Source organism: Saccopteryx bilineata, chromosome 4 (genome assembly GCF_036850765.1).
Source record: "Saccopteryx bilineata isolate mSacBil1 chromosome 4, mSacBil1_pri_phased_curated, whole genome shotgun sequence".
NCBI classification, from domain to species: Eukaryota; Metazoa; Chordata; class Mammalia; order Chiroptera; family Emballonuridae; genus Saccopteryx; species Saccopteryx bilineata.
The window spans coordinates 288265073-288284123 of NC_089493.1; the positions used below are offsets into that span (position 1 = coordinate 288265073).

General features: G+C 56.3%; 1 protein-coding gene across 1 annotated transcript; it reads left to right on the top strand.

Moving 5' to 3' along the window:
* The first annotated feature begins 8344 nt into the window (after positions 1–8344).
* HS3ST6 (heparan sulfate-glucosamine 3-sulfotransferase 6) lies at positions 8345–16543 on the top strand. Its single transcript, XM_066278328.1, has 2 exons — positions 8345–8868; positions 15252–16543. Exons 1-2 carry the CDS (start codon positions 8456–8458, stop codon positions 15865–15867), a joined length of 1029 nt encoding a protein of 342 aa, XP_066134425.1. The 5' UTR covers positions 8345–8455; the 3' UTR covers positions 15868–16543.
* The last annotated feature ends 2508 nt before the right edge of the window (positions 16544–19051 follow it).

Below are 19051 nucleotides of genomic sequence, written 5' to 3' on the forward strand. Positions count from 1 at the left end.
GGAGACACAAACATCACTGTGTCAGAGTAGGGGCTTGTGGAGGTCAGGTGGTCAATGGAGTTTTAGTTAAGACCCATTCCTCAGTTCGTCTATGGGTCCCCAAACCCATCTTTTTTTTTTAAATTCAGTGAGAGAAGGGGAGGTAGCAACAGACTCCCACATGCACTCCAACCGGGTCTACCCAGCAAGCCCATTAGGGGGCAATGCTCTGCCCATCTGGGGTGTTGCTCCATTGCTCAGCAACGGAGCTCTTTTCAGTGCCTGAGGGAAAGGCCATGCAGTTATCCTCAGCACCGGGCGCCAACTCACTCCAATTGAGCCATGGCTACAGGAGGGGATGGAGGAGAGAGAGAGAGAGTGAGGGTGAGAGAGAGAAGCAAAAGGGGGAGAGTGGAGAAGCAGATGGGTGCTTCTCTACCACTGAGCAAACTGGCCAAGGCCTTTCCAAAGCCATCTTGTGTCTTTTTCCCCCCAGTACTGAATGCATAATTGGAATAGACACAGTCTGGCTGGGAGCACCCCCACATGGGGAAGAGAGAAGAGCTGGGCCTACAGGTGTGAGGGCTAAGGTGTTGGAGTAGGGGTGGCTGGGGAGGGAGGAGGACAGTGGGGCCCCTGTGTTGCTGGCCTGGTAAGCCTGCTCATTCCTCAATGATGGGACTCTTCCCTCCTCCAGTCCCCAGCCATAGGCCAGGAATCCCAGCTCTGGCGTGAGGTCACTGGTCTGTGCAGGGGCTGCCTGAAGAGGGGCTGCTGGTTCACTTGCTAGGCCCTAGTGGTCTCAGCTCACTGTGCAACCTCAGGAGGAGCACTTAACCTTCCTCTGTCTGCGGAACCCAGCCCGGCTCCTTGTTGCAGACCAGAGAGCCATGTGGGCAGGGAGTGACATAGATGCATGGATTTTTTTTTTTTTTTAACAGGGACAGAGAGAGAGTCAGAGAGAGGGATAGGTAGGGATAGACAGACAGGAATGGAGAGAGGTTAGAAGTATCAATCATCAGTTTTTCGTTGCGACACCTTAGTTGTTCATTGATTGCTTTCTCATATGTGCCTTGACTGCGGGCCTTCAGCAGACCGACTAACTCCTTGCTCAAGCCAGCAACCTTGGGTCCAAGCTGGTGAGCTTTTTGTTCAAGCCAGATGAGCCCACGCTCAAGCTGGCAACCTTGGGGTCTCGATCGAACCTGGGTCCTCCACATCCCAGTCTGATGCTCTATCCACTGCGTCACTGCCTGGTCAGGCAGATGCATGGATTTTGAGGTCCCCTCACAGGGGAACCCAGTGATGGATAGCCATGGGCAGGGTCTGTCTGCCAGAAGCCTGGTGGGGGATGGGTATCTCATGTGGAATCATAATTGTCCCCACTCTCCTCCTCCAGTGGGTTGCACCATAAACTGGCTCGCAGCCTCAGTTTCTCCTTGAGAAACAAAAGGCTCTTTGAGAGCCCAGCTCTTTCCACTCCAATGCACCCTCCTTGCCAGGGTGGCCTCCAGGCTCAACCTTGAGAGCCAAGGACTGCGTTCAGGGGCAGATGGGTCCTGGTGTTCTACCATTATTAGCCAATAGCAGCCAGCAGGCCAGGGCACCGGAGACCAGTGCACCCCAGGCAAGCAATGGGTGGAAGAAAGAAAAAATCTCCCTGGGCCCCGTTCATCGCCTCAGAGAAGCACGCAATAAATGCTTGCAGCCTGACCTGTCGGTGGCACAGTGGATAAAGCATCGACATGGAATACTGAGGTCATGGGTTTGAAACTGGACATTTGCCGGGTCAAGCCACCTACGAGAAGCAACCACTGAGAGTGGATGCTTCCCACTCCTCTCTCCACCTCTGTCTCTATCCTTTCTCTAAAATCAATAAGTAAAATCTTAAAGTAAAATAAAATAAACGCTTGCAGAATGGATGAGTGAATTGGCAATGCTTGGGACTTTTGCTCACCTATGGCTGGCGTTCTTTTCTGAGTGACAAGTGCCGGGAGAGCCGTGACGCTGGTGGGGGTGTGGCCCAGGGCAGGTCCGGTGGGAAGCCCCTGACTATGCCTGAGGGGAGGATACGCAAGTGCAAGAGTGCACCAGGGGGAGCAGCCAAGCCAGATGAGGGCCACCGCGCCCCCACCCACATATGAGGTCCTGCTGTGGGCTCAGCGCGATGACTTCCAGGCCCTCGGGCTCTCAAGGTCCCGTCCGGGGAGTGGGAGCAGAGAATGTGAGCAGGAGCGATCGGCAGGGGGCGCGCTCGCTCCGTCCCTCTGCAGGTACCAGAGGCGCCGCGAAGGCGCAGCGGCAACAGCTTCTACGACCCTGACTGGTCCCAGGGCCCGGGCCCTAGTCCCTCCGCCACGCTACCCATAGAGCCAGTGCCAGTACACAGGCCGACGCCTCATGGCATCCGAGGGTGCGGGCGCCGGTGGTTTTTGGGGCCCCATTTGGTGGACTTTACGAAAGTGACAGGTCCAGGGAGGGCAGTCGAAGCCCGGGGTGGCCCTTCCTGAACCAGCTGGAGAAGGACAGAGCTGGGTGGTGGGGGAAGGAGGTACAGGCAGTGGAAACAGGCGATGGGAACAGGGGCAGGGGTAGGGTGGATGTACCGGGTGAAGGCAGGACGCCCTGGTCCTAGCCCATTCTAGCGCATCTGGGTGGGACTCACCTGCACTGATGTCCTGGCTTCCCTCCCCTGCAGCCCTCCCATGCCCTCAAATTGCACCTGCTGCCACCCTAGCCCACTGGGGGACACCAGGTTTTGAGGTTTCACCTCCCATGCATCTTTGCCCATTTGTTTCCCCCACAACAGTGACAGCTTCCAGCCTCCCCCAACCAGCGTGATCTTTGTAAAATAGTCACCAGACTAGGTAACTTCCTCAGTGGTTCCCACAGGCTCTGCTTGCTTGGGTCCCATAGACCCCGCCTCTCCAGCTTGATTTCCCATGAATGATTCCATAAATGACAGCAGCGTTATTTACCTGTACCCAATACTCAGCAGCTGGGACTCTGGACCAGAGAGACTCCATTCTAGAAACATGCCCCTGTGTTCCTGCCTTCCAGAGTTTGCTGTTCCTTCTTCTTTATCATCCTCTCCCCATGCCAGAATCCTCCTGGAAGCTGTTGCTGGTGGCTCTGCCCAGTGGCTCTCTCCCCACACTGCAGGGGCCCTGGGCAAGTCTTCCACATGTCTGCACAGACTGGGTTCTGGCTACCCCTTGCAGCTTCCACCCAAGCCCAGGTCAACAGCTCCTCAGTGCCAGTGACTAGCACGTATTCATCTCATTTTCTTTCCCAAATACCAAGCCCTGAGGCTGCACATAGTAGCGTCAGAGAATGTAGGTAGGTCAAATTGTACTGCCTTCTGCCCACTCCCTCTGTGTCCCATGTGCATGAGTGTGTCCCTGGTGTGGAGAATGAAGGGACCCCAGGACCACCTATCACCCTACCCTGGCCATGGGTGCTAGGACTCTGTTTAGTGGAAGTCAGGGGCAAGAAGCACAGGGAAGACAGTTGGTGGCTTCCTGTGGCAGACAGGAGAGGCTGCTGGGAGAGGACCGAGGCTTACCTGCGGATAAGCTCCTTCTACGCCAACCCCTCACCCACTGCCCCCAGCGCCTGTCTCCAGGTGTGATTTGTTCCTTGTAAAACTCCGGAGATTACCCATGATTCAGCCCTGGCTTCATGCCTCATCATGTTTCATCTCCAGCCAGGATGTTTATAAGCTACTTCTGGCTCCGAAGAGCTTGGTGGCAGCATTGCCAGAGAGAAGAGAGACAGGACAGAGAGGAGATTGGATCCTGTGGGGTCTGCCCCACAAAGTGCGGGCTGCCTGTTGCCCTGAGATTCCTCTTCCACCTCTGACTCCAGTGGCTTTTTGCTTCCTTAGTCTTGACGTGTGTTGTGTTATTTTTGTTGTTGTTTTTGGCTGGGCCCCCAGCTCTGAGCCCACAGGTCCTGGTGTACGTCTGGATGTGGGGGTAAGGCAGGGGAACTAGAGTCAGAGGGAGGACAGCAATGACCTGTATAGGGACATGGGTGGGGTCATTGTTCTCTGAGGAGGAAGAGTGGAGGTCGATTTTGAAGGTCCTATTGTCAGAACAGAAAGCTTCAGCTTAGGGAGTGCCCTGTTGGGGGGGAGTTTGAGGCACTTGCCTCAAGATGCTGGGCCCCAGGCTCTGGGTTCTGGGTCTTCCTGATCACTGAGCTATGCCTGCTGTATGTCTGTCTGGCCTCCTGTGGGGGTGGGGTGCTTCCCTGGGCGTGAGTGGGGATGGAGTGCAGCCCTCCCTCGGTGTCTTGTGTGCTGGCCAGGCTAGACTTTCTCCTGAGAGTAGGTCATTGGTGTATGGGGAGATTCAAACTTAGGGTTTCCCACACTGGGGGGCAGTGGTTGGTGCCTGTGGCAGGTCTCTGAACCTCACCTTTTTTTGCCTGTACACCCCCCCCCACACACACACACATGCACTCACACACATACCCATACACACAGTCCTATGCCCTCTATGGAGAATGGATTTCCTGAGCCTGTATCAGATCCCTTGCTCCTGATGGAAAGTACTCACAGTCCTCTTCAAGTCCATGGAGCTGCTCACCAGGACACAAACAAACAGCCCTGGCCACAGAGCCTCAGTGGTCTGGTGTAGGCCACTTGGATAATACCTAGCCTCCCCCATGATGCTCAGGGGCTTCCACTCTCAGAGGCCTGGCTTGGGGCTGTGAAGCTGTGGGGAGAGGAGGGATTGGAGTGGATGTTGAAAGGGTCCTGTTTCTGTGGGACCCTCTTCTCTTGTTCCTTTAGACTCACCTTGTGGATAAAGGTTCTTACCAGCTTTTCTCACTTGAGAGCTGGGACTGCTAGCCTAAATTTCTTTCTTTTAAAAAAAATTTTCCCTGGCTGGTTGGCTTAGTGGTAGAGTGCCGGCCTGGCATGTGGATATCCCGGGTTTGATTCCCAGTCAGGACACACAGGAGAAGCATCCATCTACTTCTCTACCCCTCCCCCTCTCACTTCTCTCTCTCACACTCTTTCTCTCTTCTCCTCCTGCAGCCATGGCTTGATTGGAGTGAGTTGACCCTGGACGTTGAGGATGGCTCCATGGCCTCTGCCTCAGGCACTAAGAAGAGCTCAGTTGCTGAGCAACGGAGTAATACCCCAGATGGGCAGAGCATCCTCCCCTAGTGGGCTTGCTGGGTGGATCTCCATCAGGGCACATGCAGGAGTCTGTCTCTGCCTCCCCTCCTCTTACTGAATAAAAAAAAATTTTTTTTTTAAGATTTTATTTATTGATTTTTAGAAAGGGAGAGAGAGAGAGAGAGGGCAAGAAGCATGTTCACTTTAGTTTTCCATTGTTTCTTGTATGTGCCTTGACAGGGCAAGCCTGGAGTTTTGAACCAGGGACCTCAGTGTTCCAAGTTGATGCTCTATCCACTGTGCCACCACCAATCAGGCATCCTGGATTTCTACATTGTAACAAATGAGCTGGGCCAAACTGGTAGGCAAGAAGCAATTTGCAGGGTGCAGCTATGGATCCTTGCCCTCTCCTGGTGAAGGAGCCAGTGGCAAAAGGCCCTCTGTCTATGCTGCTCTCTCCAGGAAGATCCAAGGGAAGAGAGTGAGGGTGCCAGTTGGAACCCTTCCCTACACAGGAGCGGGGTCTGGCTCTTCTGGCAAACCCTGCAGCCTTAGGCAGGATTCCTGCAGGTGTGTAGCTGCTCCAGGGGGCCACTGAGCTGGGAAACTTCTCATGTATCCCTCCTGACACTGGGGATATTGTCTTCTATGGCAAACCCTTCTGTGCCACAGTGTCCCCAGGTCTAGCTGGCCACCAGGAATAAGACCCAGCTTCTGACAAGCTGGGCTCACTGGCCACCTTGAGACCAGGGAAGTCTTTCCCTTCCAGTCTTGTCCCCAAGGAGGGAAATTATGAAGTACTCAGGTCTCCTAAGGTGGGAGCAGCTTCAGGGCACCCCTTCTTGTGTTGGGGTCACTGTCACATGTCCAGGGCCTCCTTCTCAGGAAGCGCTTAGGAGCTGGACACCCACAGAGGTGGCGGCCAGTATTATTTTTGTTTTATAAAGTAGGAAAGTGAGGGTCAGAGACTGGATACCTGCTAAGGTCACCTACTTGGGTCAGGGGATGGGGCAGAGCCAGACATAAGTCAGGCTCAACATCCTTGCTGTCAGCTTTGTGCTATGCTGGTGCGTCCACCCCCAGGGATGGGCTCCTGACCCCTCCATCTCGTTCTCTGAAAAAGGGAACTTGGAAGAGAGGGATCTGGGGGTGGGTGGGGTAGATGGGTTAGATGTCTTTTAGGGGCCCCTCCCTGGGAGAAAACCACATCCTCTACGCACTCAGGCAAATCCGGCATCCTAAGTGGAAAAACCCCACATAAATCAAGGACAGCTGGGCCGCCCTTGGCTGCAGCCTCCTTGCCTTGGACTTCCAGCAGTCTCTGTGAGTGGGTCTGGGGGGTGAGGGTGTGGTTCTAGGGGAGGGAGTTCCTGGAAGCCCCTCAAGTATGAAATCTCTCCCAGCTGTCCCCCATGGAGGGGGTTATTAATCACATTCCAGAGGGGGGCAGCTTCCTGCACATCCAGCCCTGCTGCCTGTGGGTACCCAGGTTGGGGGTGCCTGTCTTGAGTACAGGCTGATAAAAAGGTAGAGCGGGGCACGGGAGAGGAGCTTATATATAGACTCTCTCAGTCACACTCACACATGAATGCAAACACAAACACGCAGTCATTTTCAGGCACTCAGTAAACACTCATGAGCACTCACCACAGTTAGGCATGGAGAAGGGACCAAGACTGACCCTGTCCCTGCCTTTGCCGAGCCCATGGGTTGGTGGAGGAGACAGATGGGTGCCAAAATCACCCACAAAGAAAAAATTATACTATGTGAAGGGGACACATAGCTGGGCAGGTGGGACATGGATTTGTGAGGCCAGGCTGGGTCTTCTGTCCACAATGACCTTGCACCCTGGGACTCCTTCCCTAGACTCTCCCTCTCTACCTTCCTGTGCTCTGGCCATCCTTGTCTTCTCCCCCAGGGACGGTACTTACTTGGCCCAGTGGCATGAGCAGCTCAGCACACCCCCTCTTCCAAATCTTCCCTCATCCTGGCCAGTAGGCTACCACATTAAAACCACATGCATGACTGATGGCTGGCCGAAGGAGGATGGACAGACGGACCTTTCCCTGGCCATCCTGTGTGGGCAGGGGGTCCAGATGAGGTGAGAGGGGAATTAAGCTCTGGCCATCCCGGGTCCTCAAAGACAAGGGCCCCTGGGGAGATCTGGTCGGGTAGAAAGGACTTGCTGACCTGTTTCCTTCCCTGACCAGACAGGGCAGGATGTGGTGACCTTTTTAGGACATTCCCATGGCCTGGTCTCTTTTGGAGTCCCAAAGTCACTTTTCATCATGTGACTCAGAGAGGGGAATCCACTGTTCCTAAGTCACAAAGGCGGGAGCTGGGGTTGGACCCTAAAAATAAGGTAGGGCAGAGGCAGAGTGGAGGAGCCACTCAGACATCCTGGGGTGGTGGGGGAGGCAGCAACCCCATGCATGAGGAGCATGGAGAGACAGCTTCTGAAATTCCCAAGTTAAACCTTCAAAGAGACTCTTCATAGAAGGCTGAACACAGAGTTATTGTCTGACCCAGCCATTTCACCCCTAGGTATATACTCAAGAAAAATAAAACATGTTCACACAGGACTTTCAAATGAATGCTCACAGCAGCATTATTCTCAAAAACTACCGTAAAAGGTGGAAACAACCCAAGTGTCCATCAACTGGTGAGTACACAAACAGGAGAATGTGGTCCATCCATAAAGGAACAAAGCCCTAACACATGATACAATGTTGATGAACCTCAAATATACCATGCTAAAGTGGACCTGTGGTGGTGCAGTGGATAGAGCGTTGACCGGGGACACTGAGGTCCCAGGATCAAAACTCTAAGGTCACCGGCTTGAGTTCAGGCTCACCAACTTGAGCGCTGGGTCGCTGGCTTGAGTACGAGATCATCAACATGATCCCAAGATTGCTGGTTTGAAGCACAAGGTTGCTGGCGTGAACATGGGGTCACTGCTCAGCCTGAAATCTCTATTTAGATTTATAAGCATGTTCTAAAATTGATTATGGTGAGGATTGCACAACATCCCCATCCCGGAGCCCGAGGGTGAAGACTTGGAGCTGAGAGGTCTTGGACTCCAGGATCTCCCAGCCTGCGAGTCCAGGTATTCTCTGAGGCTCCGAGTCGCGCCGAGGCGTCTGTGGGTGTTGCTGTAGCCGGGGCCCCGCAGTGCCCCAGGAGGGGCGGGGTATCCCGACCCTGGCCCCGCCCCGCGTCCGCTCCGGGGCGGTGGGGAGTCTGAACGCAGAGCAGAAGCCCGGCACCGCGGGCTGAACGCCGCGCGGACCGAGATGCGCGCCCTCCTGCAACCCCTGCTCCCGCGCCTGGACGCGGTGCGGCCGTATGGCAGGTAGCGGCAGCCTAGGCGGCGGGGCCAGGTGCTGCCAGGGCGTGGGGGCAGGGTCGGCGGCCACGCTGCGGGCATCCCGTGCGCCTCTACTGCTCGCCGCGCTGGTGTTGGGAGCCTACTGCCTGTGCGCCCTTCCGGGCCGCTGCCAGCCAACTGCCCGCGTGCCTGTGCCGGCCCCTGCACCCGCGGTGCCGCCCCACGCCACCCGCACTCCGGGTACGCGGGTCCTGCCGGTGGCCAGTGGCCCCGGCCGCCGGCGCTTCCCGCAGGCGCTCATTGTGGGCGTGAAGAAGGGCGGCACGCGCGCCCTCCTGGAGTTCCTGCGCTTGCACCCCGACGTCCGCGCGCTCGGCTTCGAGCCCCACTTCTTTGACAGGTGGTACGAGCGCGGCCTCGCCTGGTACAGGTGAGCGCCTGGGTCCTTCCGCCCCATCGGCTTCCGTGCGCGCCCTGGCCGGTGCTTTCCGGGAAACAGCGTGGTGCGCCCCTGGGCTATCACCCGGGACGCAGCTGGGAGAGGTCTAGGGCATCGCGGGCTGAGACAAGCCGGGGGAGGGAGGCTGAGACAAGCGAGGCTTGGTTGGGGACGAGGGGTGCGATCCCAGCTGAGAAGCAGTTTCAAGCTAGTGGGGTTTGAGAAGGGTTAGAAATTCGTCAGGCTCTGTCACCCTCCCTTGCTGGCCAGTTACCCTAAAAATGGGCCTCTAGGATCCATGTAGTCTTCTGAAAAGTGTCTGCCTCCCAGGAGTCATCTTGGCAAGAGGAATCCTCCGTGGTCCTGAGGGTTAGCCTGTCCTGGGGAACACCAGCCCCTCCCTGCTGAGGATGGCACTGAAGGCCTGAGTATGAGGCCCTGCCTGCTGTCTTGGTCTGTTGCACACAAGCCTGTCACTGTCTTGTTCCTTCCTGTGGGGGAAATGAGAGCTTACAGCTGGAGACAGTTACCCCACTTTCTGAAGCTCTTACCTCAGCCTCTAGTTTGGGACCAGTCCCTATGGGGCAGAGAGGACCCTGCCCAAGGTCACCTGGTGAATTAGTGGCAGGACCCAGACTCTATGCCTCCAGGTATGCCAGTTTCTCTGTTCCCAGATTCCTTGCCTCCATCCTCATTTGCTTTCTTTGTCTTTTTTCTTAAAACCATTTATGGGTGCATTGGCTGGATAGCTTGGTTAGTTAGAGCGTTGTCATTCCCACAGGTTGTGGGTTCGATCCCTGGTCAGGGCATATACAGGAATAGATCGATGTTTCTGTCTGTCTCTCTCTCTCTCAAATCAATTAAAACAAACAAACAAACAAACAAACAAAATCCCCCCAAAACCACCCACAGGTTAGAAGGAGCCCCCGTGAAAACAGGGGCTTTGGCTCCTGAGCTCTGAAGGGTTGCTGCTGTCAGGGCATCCTAAAAAGTCAAGTGCTGATGGCAGGAAGGCGAGTCCATCCTTGGATTTCACTGATGGAATCCTGCCATCCTCTGAGCTCAGGGAGACCACTACCTACTCTGACAGTGCTGCTGGCATCGCAGAGCACCTCTATCGCTTCCTGCTGTGGAGAAAACAGGGCAGAGGAGCTGGGGAGGGGAGGGAAAGGGGAGAGAAGGAGGTGGGACCATGGAGGACACACAGTTACCTGTAGTGCAAACATCAGAGTTCATAATGATCCCAAGAACTTAATATAGAGAGACGGGGGGGGGGGGGGCGGGGGGGGGAGGTGTAGACACTGAGCTGGGAGACACTTGGGGGCTGCAGAAGAGGCTGGATGGAACAGGTTTAGCTTTAAAAGGGTTCTCAAAGAGCTAGAGATCCTGAGGTCCCTTTGCGGCTGCCCTGGGCACATGCTCCATCCAGCTCTGAGGCACAGGCCTGGGGAGGATGAGAGGCAGCAGACACTGGACTCAGCCTGGAGGTCAGGTCCTCAGCTCTGGGGGGGTTTCTTGGGCCACTGGGGTACCCAAGATGGGAGTCAGAGGACTCAGGAGCGAGTTTATCTGTGGTACAGAAGGGACTTTCTCCTTCCTTAGTTTTAGAGCCACCACCACTGTGGGGAGGGGTGGGTGCAGAGGATGCAGAGGGTCAGGTCCTGGTGACCTTGCCCCATTAATCCAGAGGTTTTGTCTCTCTCTGGGCTGGTGCACAGTCAGCTGGAGCTGGGCTGGCTGAGCTTTTGGAGTGCCCTCAAAGGGTCAATCTCACCAAACTAATCCCAAGAGGGTTGGATGCTCTTTCCACCTGAATTCTAAGGGCATGAGAGAGGATATGGGTGCAGGGGCTCTGGAGTCGGAGTGCCTAGTGCATGTGGTTATGTGCTGACATGTACAAATGTGGGCTTGATGTGCTCAGAGGTGTCCTGTGCCTCTGGCCTTTTTATCCTTTTTTTAGTTGGATTTTTTTTTTTTGAAGAGAGAAAAAGAGAGACAGACAGACAGGAAAGGAAAGAGATGAAAAGCAACAACTCATAGTTGTGGCACTTTAGTTGTTCATTGATTGCTTCTTACAGGTGCCCTGACCTGGGGGCTCCAGCTGAGCCATTGACCCCTTGCTCAGCCAGTGACCTTGGCTCAAGCCAATGATCTTGGACTTCAAGGCAGTGACCCATGGGCTCAAGCCAGCTATCATGGCATCATGTTGATGACGCTGTGTTCAAGCTTGTGACCCCGTGCTCAAGCAGGCGACCTAGTGGCTTCGAATCTGGGACTTCAGGGTCCCAGATCAATGCTCTGTCTCCTGCGCCACCACCCTTCAGGCTAACCTTTTTCCCCCAACCTGCTCTGAGTGTGCAGGGAATCTCTGAAAATGCGCACCCCTTCCCCAGCTGCAAAGAAGGTGTCCAGCCTCTGGGCATGGTCTGGTGCTGGTGTTTACTCCCAGGACCCTGGGCTGAGCCTCCAGGGCTTCAGAGCCCTGTTTTGGGTGGAGGGTTAGGGCAGTGACTAGAGGAGGAGTGGCCAGAGCCCCCAGCTGAGTTTCTGGGACACCTGTCCCTGCTGGGCTGTGACTGACCTCATCCCAGGCAGTGACCCTGGCCCCTCCCATCACCTTAGAAGGTGGCTCTTGGGGCTGCCCAAAGTTGACCTTGGCCAAACCTTTCCCCCTCCCTGGGCCTCAGTTAAACCCTCTCTCAGACTCTTGATGATCCTTCCTTTTGGAGATTGTGACCTCCAAACACCCCCAAACTCAGCATTCGCTCATCTGTTCATTCACTCACTGAACACCCTCTGTTTGGCAGGTGCTGGGGTCTCCGGACAAACACCCCATGATCTCCTCAGGAAGGCTATCCTGTCTGGGGGCAAGTAGGGCTATACTTTGACCTTAGTATTTGAGAAAAGCAAGAGAAAACAAGAGGGGTGCAAGTGGGAGAAACCCTCTTGGCTCCTGGGGGGAGCTCCTGTCACTGGGACAAACGTCCCACCCCCAACACCCTATGGGTCCACACAGGAACCCTCAATAGTTTTGGCTAGGTCCCAGGCTCTGCTGGATGGGGCCCAGGCGAGGTGTGGGACACGAAGGGGGATGAGACCAGAGAGAGAGAGTGGCATGGGGCTGGAGAGAACAGCAGGAAAATGAGGACCAGATGAACAGGGAGTGGGGGTCTGGGGAACAACTTCTTCGATGTTTGCCATGTGGAGGTCAGAGTCCTGTTCCTCTCATCCCCTCCCCCATCCTCACCCTCCTCCCTGCCGTGCCCAGGACAGGCTCCTGGGGTGGGGGGCGGTGCATATAAGTAATTTGTCCTGGAGATCTCAGACCTCAAAGCTGATTTTTTTTTTTTTTTGGTATTTTTCCAAAGCTGGAAACGGGGAGAGACAGTCAGACAGACTCCCGCATGCGCCTGACCGGGATCCACCCAGCACGCCCACCAGGGGCGAAGCTCTGCCCACCAGGGGTCGATGCTCTGCCCCTCCGGGGCATCGCTCTGCCGCGACCAGAGCCACTCTAGCGCCTGGGGCAGAGGCCAAGGAGCCATCCCCAGCGCGCGGCCATCTCTGCTCCAATGGAGCCTCCGCTGTGGGAGGGGAAGAGAGAGACAGAGAAGAAGGGGGGGGTGGAGAAGCAAATGGGCGTTTCTCCTATGTGCCCTGGCTGGGAATCGTACCCGGGTCCCCCGCACGCCAGGCTGACGCTCTACTGCTGAGCCAACCGGCCAGGGCCCTCAAAGCTGATTTGTAGTCACAGTGGGCCTGGAAAGTCTATGATCCATCCCCATTCCTATCCCCCTTCTACATGGTTCTGGGAGGCCCCTCCCACCTCGAAACAAGGCGCTGGGGCAGAGCTGCTCCTCTGACTTGGTGGTGTCCTTCCTTGCTGCTCCCTGCCCCCAGGCAGCGGTGTTGGGTGGGGGTGGGGGGATGTTCAGAACTGGGAGGGGAAAAAGGGTGTACTTCTGGGGCCACTTGGTTCCCGGGGGAAGAAAGGGATAGGAAGAAGGTGTCAAAGATGGGGGGGGAGGTCCTGGTGTAATCAAGACCAGTCCCTTTCCTGAAGAAGAGGGCACTGAGGGAAGGACAATGACTTCTGATCCACTCTCTGTTCCAGCACAGGCTTCTCTTTGTGGGTCTCAGCATTGAGATCCGGGGGGGGGACTCCCCTTCTTCTGACTCCCTCTCATGGAAAGGGGGACCCCCTGAGCTGGCCAGCCCTGGCCTCAGTCCTTGTTAACACCTGAGGTCTCACCAAACTAATCTCAGGAAGGCTGGGGGCTGTTCCCACCTGTATTCCCAGGGCACGAGGCAGGGCGTGGGTGCAGGGACTCTGGAGACAGAAGCCAAGCTGACACCCCCCCCTTTTCCAGCAGCTGCAGCCCAGGGATGGGAGTGCTGTGGGTCAGTGTCCACCCCAACCCCGAACCTCTCTGAGCTGTAGTGTGCCTGCCTATCAAATGGGGCAGGGAGTGGGTTCCAGAGAGATTTCCATCTCACTTTGTCACCATGATGGGGAAACAGAATTGTCACCCCACCCTCCCCTGTGATTTCTGTGGACCAGTTCTGCCCAGGGCCTTGTTTTGAGAGGGAGGGGGAAGCTCCCAGAGCCAGAAGACCCTGCGGCCCACGCATTTCCCCTGAACCCATGGTGTGGTGTCGGGGCGCCACTAGAATGCCTGGGACTTACAGCCCAAGCATCCTCCAAGCCAGGCACCCCAGCCTGTGGGCCTGTACCCCTGTGTGCTCACTCAGCTTGAGTTTCATTATGGAACTGAGCAGGAAGAGGAAGCTGGGATCCTGCCTCACAGGAGCTTCAGTCTGGGGGTCCTTCGGCTGGGTGAAACCTGACCTTTCTCCTGTGTGTCACCTCCTGGTTGGGGTCACACCTGGAGGCCGCCAGGGGGGGCAGGGGCAGTCCCCTCAGAGGACTGGAGGCAGGGCAGGGCCTTGGGCAGGGCTCATCCCCTCTGAAGGCACAGGTCCCACAGCCTCTGCCTTTATTGACCTACTTTCTGGCCCTCTCTCCAGTCCTCTCTTGGAGCTGTTTGCTCAGCTGGCTTCGCAGCACTCTGCCCCGCCTCTTCCTGTACTACCTGGCTGGCAGGTGAGGCTTGACCTTGGGAAACTGCTCAGGACACCTGGCCTAGGCAGTGGGCTGCTCAGGAGAGTCTCCCCCAAGTTCAGGGCAGTCAGGGGGCTGTCAGCAGCCAACTCTCCCAGAAACTGGGGATGGGGTCTGTGGCCTCCTCCCCTGGCCAGAATGAGAGGAATCAGAAATGCCGCAGTCACAGCCTTACAGCCTTAGGTCTGAGCCAGGTGTGGGAGGCCTCGTTGCTGAATTCTTGGAATGGGCCCTCAGGCCACCTCACTCACTGTTCTCCAACCTGCTGGGCTGTGCTGGAGGCTTTAGGCATGAACTGGGCCTGGTCAGAGAGAATGAGCAGGGTGGGTAGGGGGAGGCTGTGCAGGGGAGCGAATGAGAAGAGCAGCTGTCCCTTGTCTGGACACTTGTCTATAATTAATGACCTAATTTGGGGGACACCTTCAGCCACTTACTGAGAGTGTGACCTGGGATAATTAAAGTGCAGGAGGCCTTTGGGGTGGAACTCTGTGAATGGCAAGTCCAGGCCACTGGCTGACGGGTGGCTGGACAGGGGTGAGAGGCACAGCAGTGTCAGGGTCGTGGCGCAGTCTAGCCAGGGCGGGCAGCCTGGCAGGGTGAGAGGCACAGCAGTGTCAGGGTCGTGGCGCAGTCTAGCCAGGGCGGGCAGCCTGGCAGGATGAGAGGCACAGCAGTGTCAGGGTCGTGGCGCAGTCTAGCCAGGGCGGGCAGCCTGGCAGGATGAGAGGCACAGCAGTGTCAGGGTCGTGGCGCAGTCTAGCCAGGGCAGGCAGCCTGGCAGGGTGAGAGGCACAGCAGTGTCAGGGTCGTGGCGCAGTCTAGCCAGGGCGGGCAGCCTGGCAGGGTGAGAGGCACAGCAGTGTCAGGGTCGTGGCGCAGTCTAGCCAGGGCGGGCAGCCTGGCAGGGTGAGAGGCACAGCAGTGTCAGGGTCGTGGCGCAGTCTAGCCAGGGCGGGCAGCCTGGCAGGGTGAGAGGCACAGCAGTGTCAGGGTCGTGGCGCAGTCTAGCCAGGGCGGGCAGCCTGGCAGGATGAGTTCCCGCTGCCAGCCTACACTGGGGCTGGGTGCGCTCAGCCTCCGTCCTAGTGGGTGGGCCTGGGAGAGGGGGGAAAGCTCACCTATCTTGGATGTTTGGGGCTTTCCTGGGGGAAGGGGAGGAGAGTCTTGGGGCCCTGGGGCTGGTCTATAATGGGAGGGCTTGAGGGGGACCAGCACCCTCCCATGCCCACTTCTCCTTCCACACACCGCTCAGGAGCCTGATGCCACGTACCCTGGATGGGCAGATCACCATGGAGAAGACTCCCAGCTACTTCGTGACTCTCGAGGCTCCTCCCCGCATCCACAACATGTGCCCGGACATGAAGCTGATCGTGGTGGTTCGGAACCCCGTGACTCGGGCCATCTCTGACTACGCGCAGATGCTCTCCAAGACCCCAGGCCTGCCTAGTTTCCGAGCCTTGGCCTTCCTCCACGGCCTGGGCCCAGTGGACACAGCCTGGAGCGCCGTGCGCATCGGCCTGTACGCCCAGCACCTGGACAACTGGCTGCGATATTTTCCCTTGTCCCACTTCCTGTTTGTCAGCGGTGAGCGCCTGGTCAGTGACCCGGCTGGAGAAGTTGGCCGCGTGCAGGACTTCCTGGGCCTCAAGAGGGTCGTCACAGACAAGCACTTCTACTTCAATGCCACCAAGGGCTTCCCCTGCCTCAAGAAGGCCCAGGGCAGCAGCCGCCCCCGCTGCCTGGGCAAGTCCAAGGGCCGGCCCCACCCCCGAGTGCCCGAAGCAGTGGTCCAGCGTCTGCGGGACTTCTACCAGCCCTTCAACCGAAAATTCTACCAGATGACCGGCCAGGACTTTGGCTGGGACTGACGCCTGGCCAGCCCACAACCTGCCTGGAGATACTCAGTAACCTTAATTTATGCCTGTCATCCAGCCAGAGCAGGCGGTGTGCACAGGCTGGGTAGAGAGAACTATTTAAGAAATAAAGTTTGGATCTGTGCTTTTCCACATGACCTTGAGAGTTGGAGATGGGGGCTAGACATGCCACTGCCCAGGGAAATGATAATCATACTAGCCAGCTCTTTTTTTTTTTTTTTCTTGACAGAGAGAGAGAGAGAGAGAGACAGAGAGACAGAGACAGAGAAAGGGACAAAATAAGGACAGACAGACAGGAAGAGAGAGAGATGAGAAGCATCAATTTTCATTGCAGCACCTTAGTTGTTCATTGATTGCTTTCTCATATGTTGTGTGCCTTGATGGGGGGTGGGCTACAGCAAAGCAAGTGACCCCTTGCTCAAGTCAGCAACCTTGGGCTCAAGCCAGCAACCTTGGGCTTCAAGCCAGCGACCTTTGGGCTCAAGGCAGCAACCATGGGGTCATGTCTATGATCCCACGCTTAAGCTAGTGACCCCATGCATAAGCTGCTGAGCCCACACTCAAGCCGATGACCTCAGGATTTCGAACCTGGGTCCTCTGCGTCCCAGTGCAGCACTCTACCCTCTGTACCACCACCTGGTCAGGCCATACCAGCTAATGCTAACAGGCTATTGGAGTCCCAGAAGAGGACTAAAACTGATACTTAAATACTCCTTGAGGTGTGCAATGAGCTTGGCCACATGTTGCAGATGAGTAACCAAGTTCGGAGAGGTTTAGGGCCTGCCCAGGGACATAAAACATAGCCTTGGTGATTTTGGAGGCCATCCTAGGGCTCTCTCCCCAGCCCCAAGACACCAATGGGCGTCCCATACTCTTTGTTGTTTTTTTTTTACAGGGACAGAGAGAGAGAGTCAGAGAGAGGGATAGATAGGGACAGACAGACAGGAATGGAGAGAGATAAGAAGCATCAATCATCAATTTTTCGTTGCGACACCTTAGTTGTTCATTGATTGCTTTCTCATATGTGCCTTGACCGTGGGCCTTCAGCAGACCGAGTAACCCCTTGCTTGAGCCAGCGACCTTGGGTCCAAGCTGGTGAGCTTTTTTTTTTTTGCTCAAGCCAGATGAGCCTGTGCTCAAGCTGGCAACCTCGGGGTCTCGAACCTGGGTCTTTTCGCATCCCAGTCCAACGCTTTATCCACTGTGCCACCGCCTGGTCAGGCACGTGTCCCATACTCTTGATGAGAAAACTGAGATCCTAGGTTACCTAGTTGAGTGGTGGGGGAGGATTAAAGTTGGGTTTGCCCTACTCTTTAAGCTGCACCCCTTCATTAGTTAATTTGGTGTCTTACTGCCCAGTGGGTGTTCCATCCTGGAAACCTGGAGCAGTTACTGCACCGTGAGGGTGAGGTGACTCCTGAGTACAGGAGATGCTGCCTCTAACAGCCTTCTATCAGTTCCCACACAGCCCCAGCACTGCCCACCACAGGCCCCACCCACCAGACCCTGCTCCTAAACAGGGCACACCCCCAGGTCCTCCCTGTCCCAGTTCTATTGTGTTTACCTGGCTCCCAGGAGAGGTGGTGATAGGCAGGAATGAAGGCTCATCTGCAACCCAGCTCCCTGCTCAGCTCCTAAGCTAGTCAGGCCAGACTGAGGCAGGCTGGGGTTCCCTGTCCACTTCTCTACCCCTGGGAATGCCAGGCCCCTCAGTAATGACTGTTATCTGCTCCTGGCCACAATGCTGCCTGCCAGGTGTCCAGTTGCACTGACAATGACCTCCAGAGCTCCTTAGGCCCAGACTTGGCACACCCAGGCTGCCCAGCGCTCCCTTGTAGGACCTGGTGGTGGCCTCTGCATCCTAGACCTTGGGTCTATCATATCCTTGACCCTGATGTGGCCTTTCCACCCTGGGCTACTTGGAGCCATACCCTGTCATCAGAATGAGGGAAGATTTTTAAGGGGGCAGCAGCTTGTCAGTTACCATTCTCTTTAGCTGACTCTGAGCCAGTGGCTCCACCAATCACCCTGGCCACCGTCTTTGTCATACCACCCACTTATGGTGTGGATTTGGGCTAGCTGATGTTGGTATATGAGAAGAGGCTCAGCAGGAGGCGGGGAGGGAGATGGGAGCATCTGCTTCCACAGCCAGGAGACCTGCCCTTTGCCCTCCGAGTTCGGTCTCAGAGGATAGACACTCCGGTCTGGAGCTGCTCTGAGAAGCCAGCACTGTCTTCTAGACCCACCATCAGCTGCAAGCCAGGAGCTGGGCTGGGGGCTGGTCCCAGGTTACCCTGGTGAAACTGTGGTAGAGATGTGGGCAGATGTGGGTGAGATGTACCACTAGCCTCCTCCCCAACTTGGACCTCTGACATGGGGAGTGGGGAGGGCTGGCCCAATTTACAATAACGAGGGTGCTCCGTTCTGGAATCCCTGCTGGCTGGGGAGCACTTGTGCCTGACATCTCTGTCCCCATTCCCTATGCTGGGGTTCCACTTAGGGATGGCAAGGCAGCCTGCCCTGGCATGCAGGGGCAGTAGGGAAGGCAGGATAGCCCCTGACCCCTGTCCTAGTTCCCAGCCTGATCTATGCATGTTTCTTCTCCCTGGACATACCCTTGTCCCAACTTCTGACACCTCATGCCTGGGTGGCTTCAGGGGCCCCTCGCTGCTGCTGTGGTACCTTTTATTCTCCAGCAATGAGCAGTCCGTATGCATGGCGACCAGAGGGGTGTCTTCCGAGTAAACTAGATCCCATTATTTTATTTTTTATTTTATTTTATTTTTTTATTTTTATTTTTTTTGAAGCTGGAAACGGGGAGAGACAGTCAGACAGACTCCCGCATGCGCCTGACCGGGATCCACCTGGAGGGGCGTCGCTCTGCCGAGACCAGAGCCACTCTAGCGCCTGGGGCAGAGACCAAGGAGCCATCCCCAGCGCCCGGGCCATCTTTGCTCCAATGGAGCCTTGGCTGCGGGAGGGGAAGAGAGAGACAGAGAGGAAGGAGGGGGTGGGGGTGGAGAAGCAAATGGGCGCTTCTCCTATGTGCCCTGGCCGGGAATTGAACCCGGGTCCCCCGCACGCCAGGCCGACGCTCTACCGCTGAGCCAACCGGCCAGGGCCTAGATCCCATTATTTTAAAACACTCCTGACCTGGCCGGATAGCTTAGTTGGTTAA

Bases quoted from the DNA above. Each gene is read 5' to 3' on its own strand.
- HS3ST6 (XM_066278328.1), top strand. From the start codon at position 8,456: ATGGCAGGTAGCGGCAGCCTAGGCGGCGGGGCCAGGTGCTGCCAGGGC. The intron at 8,869-15,251 runs GTGAGCGCCTGG...CACACCGCTCAG, and splicing joins CGCGGCCTCGCCTGGTACAG to GAGCCTGATGCCACGTACCC.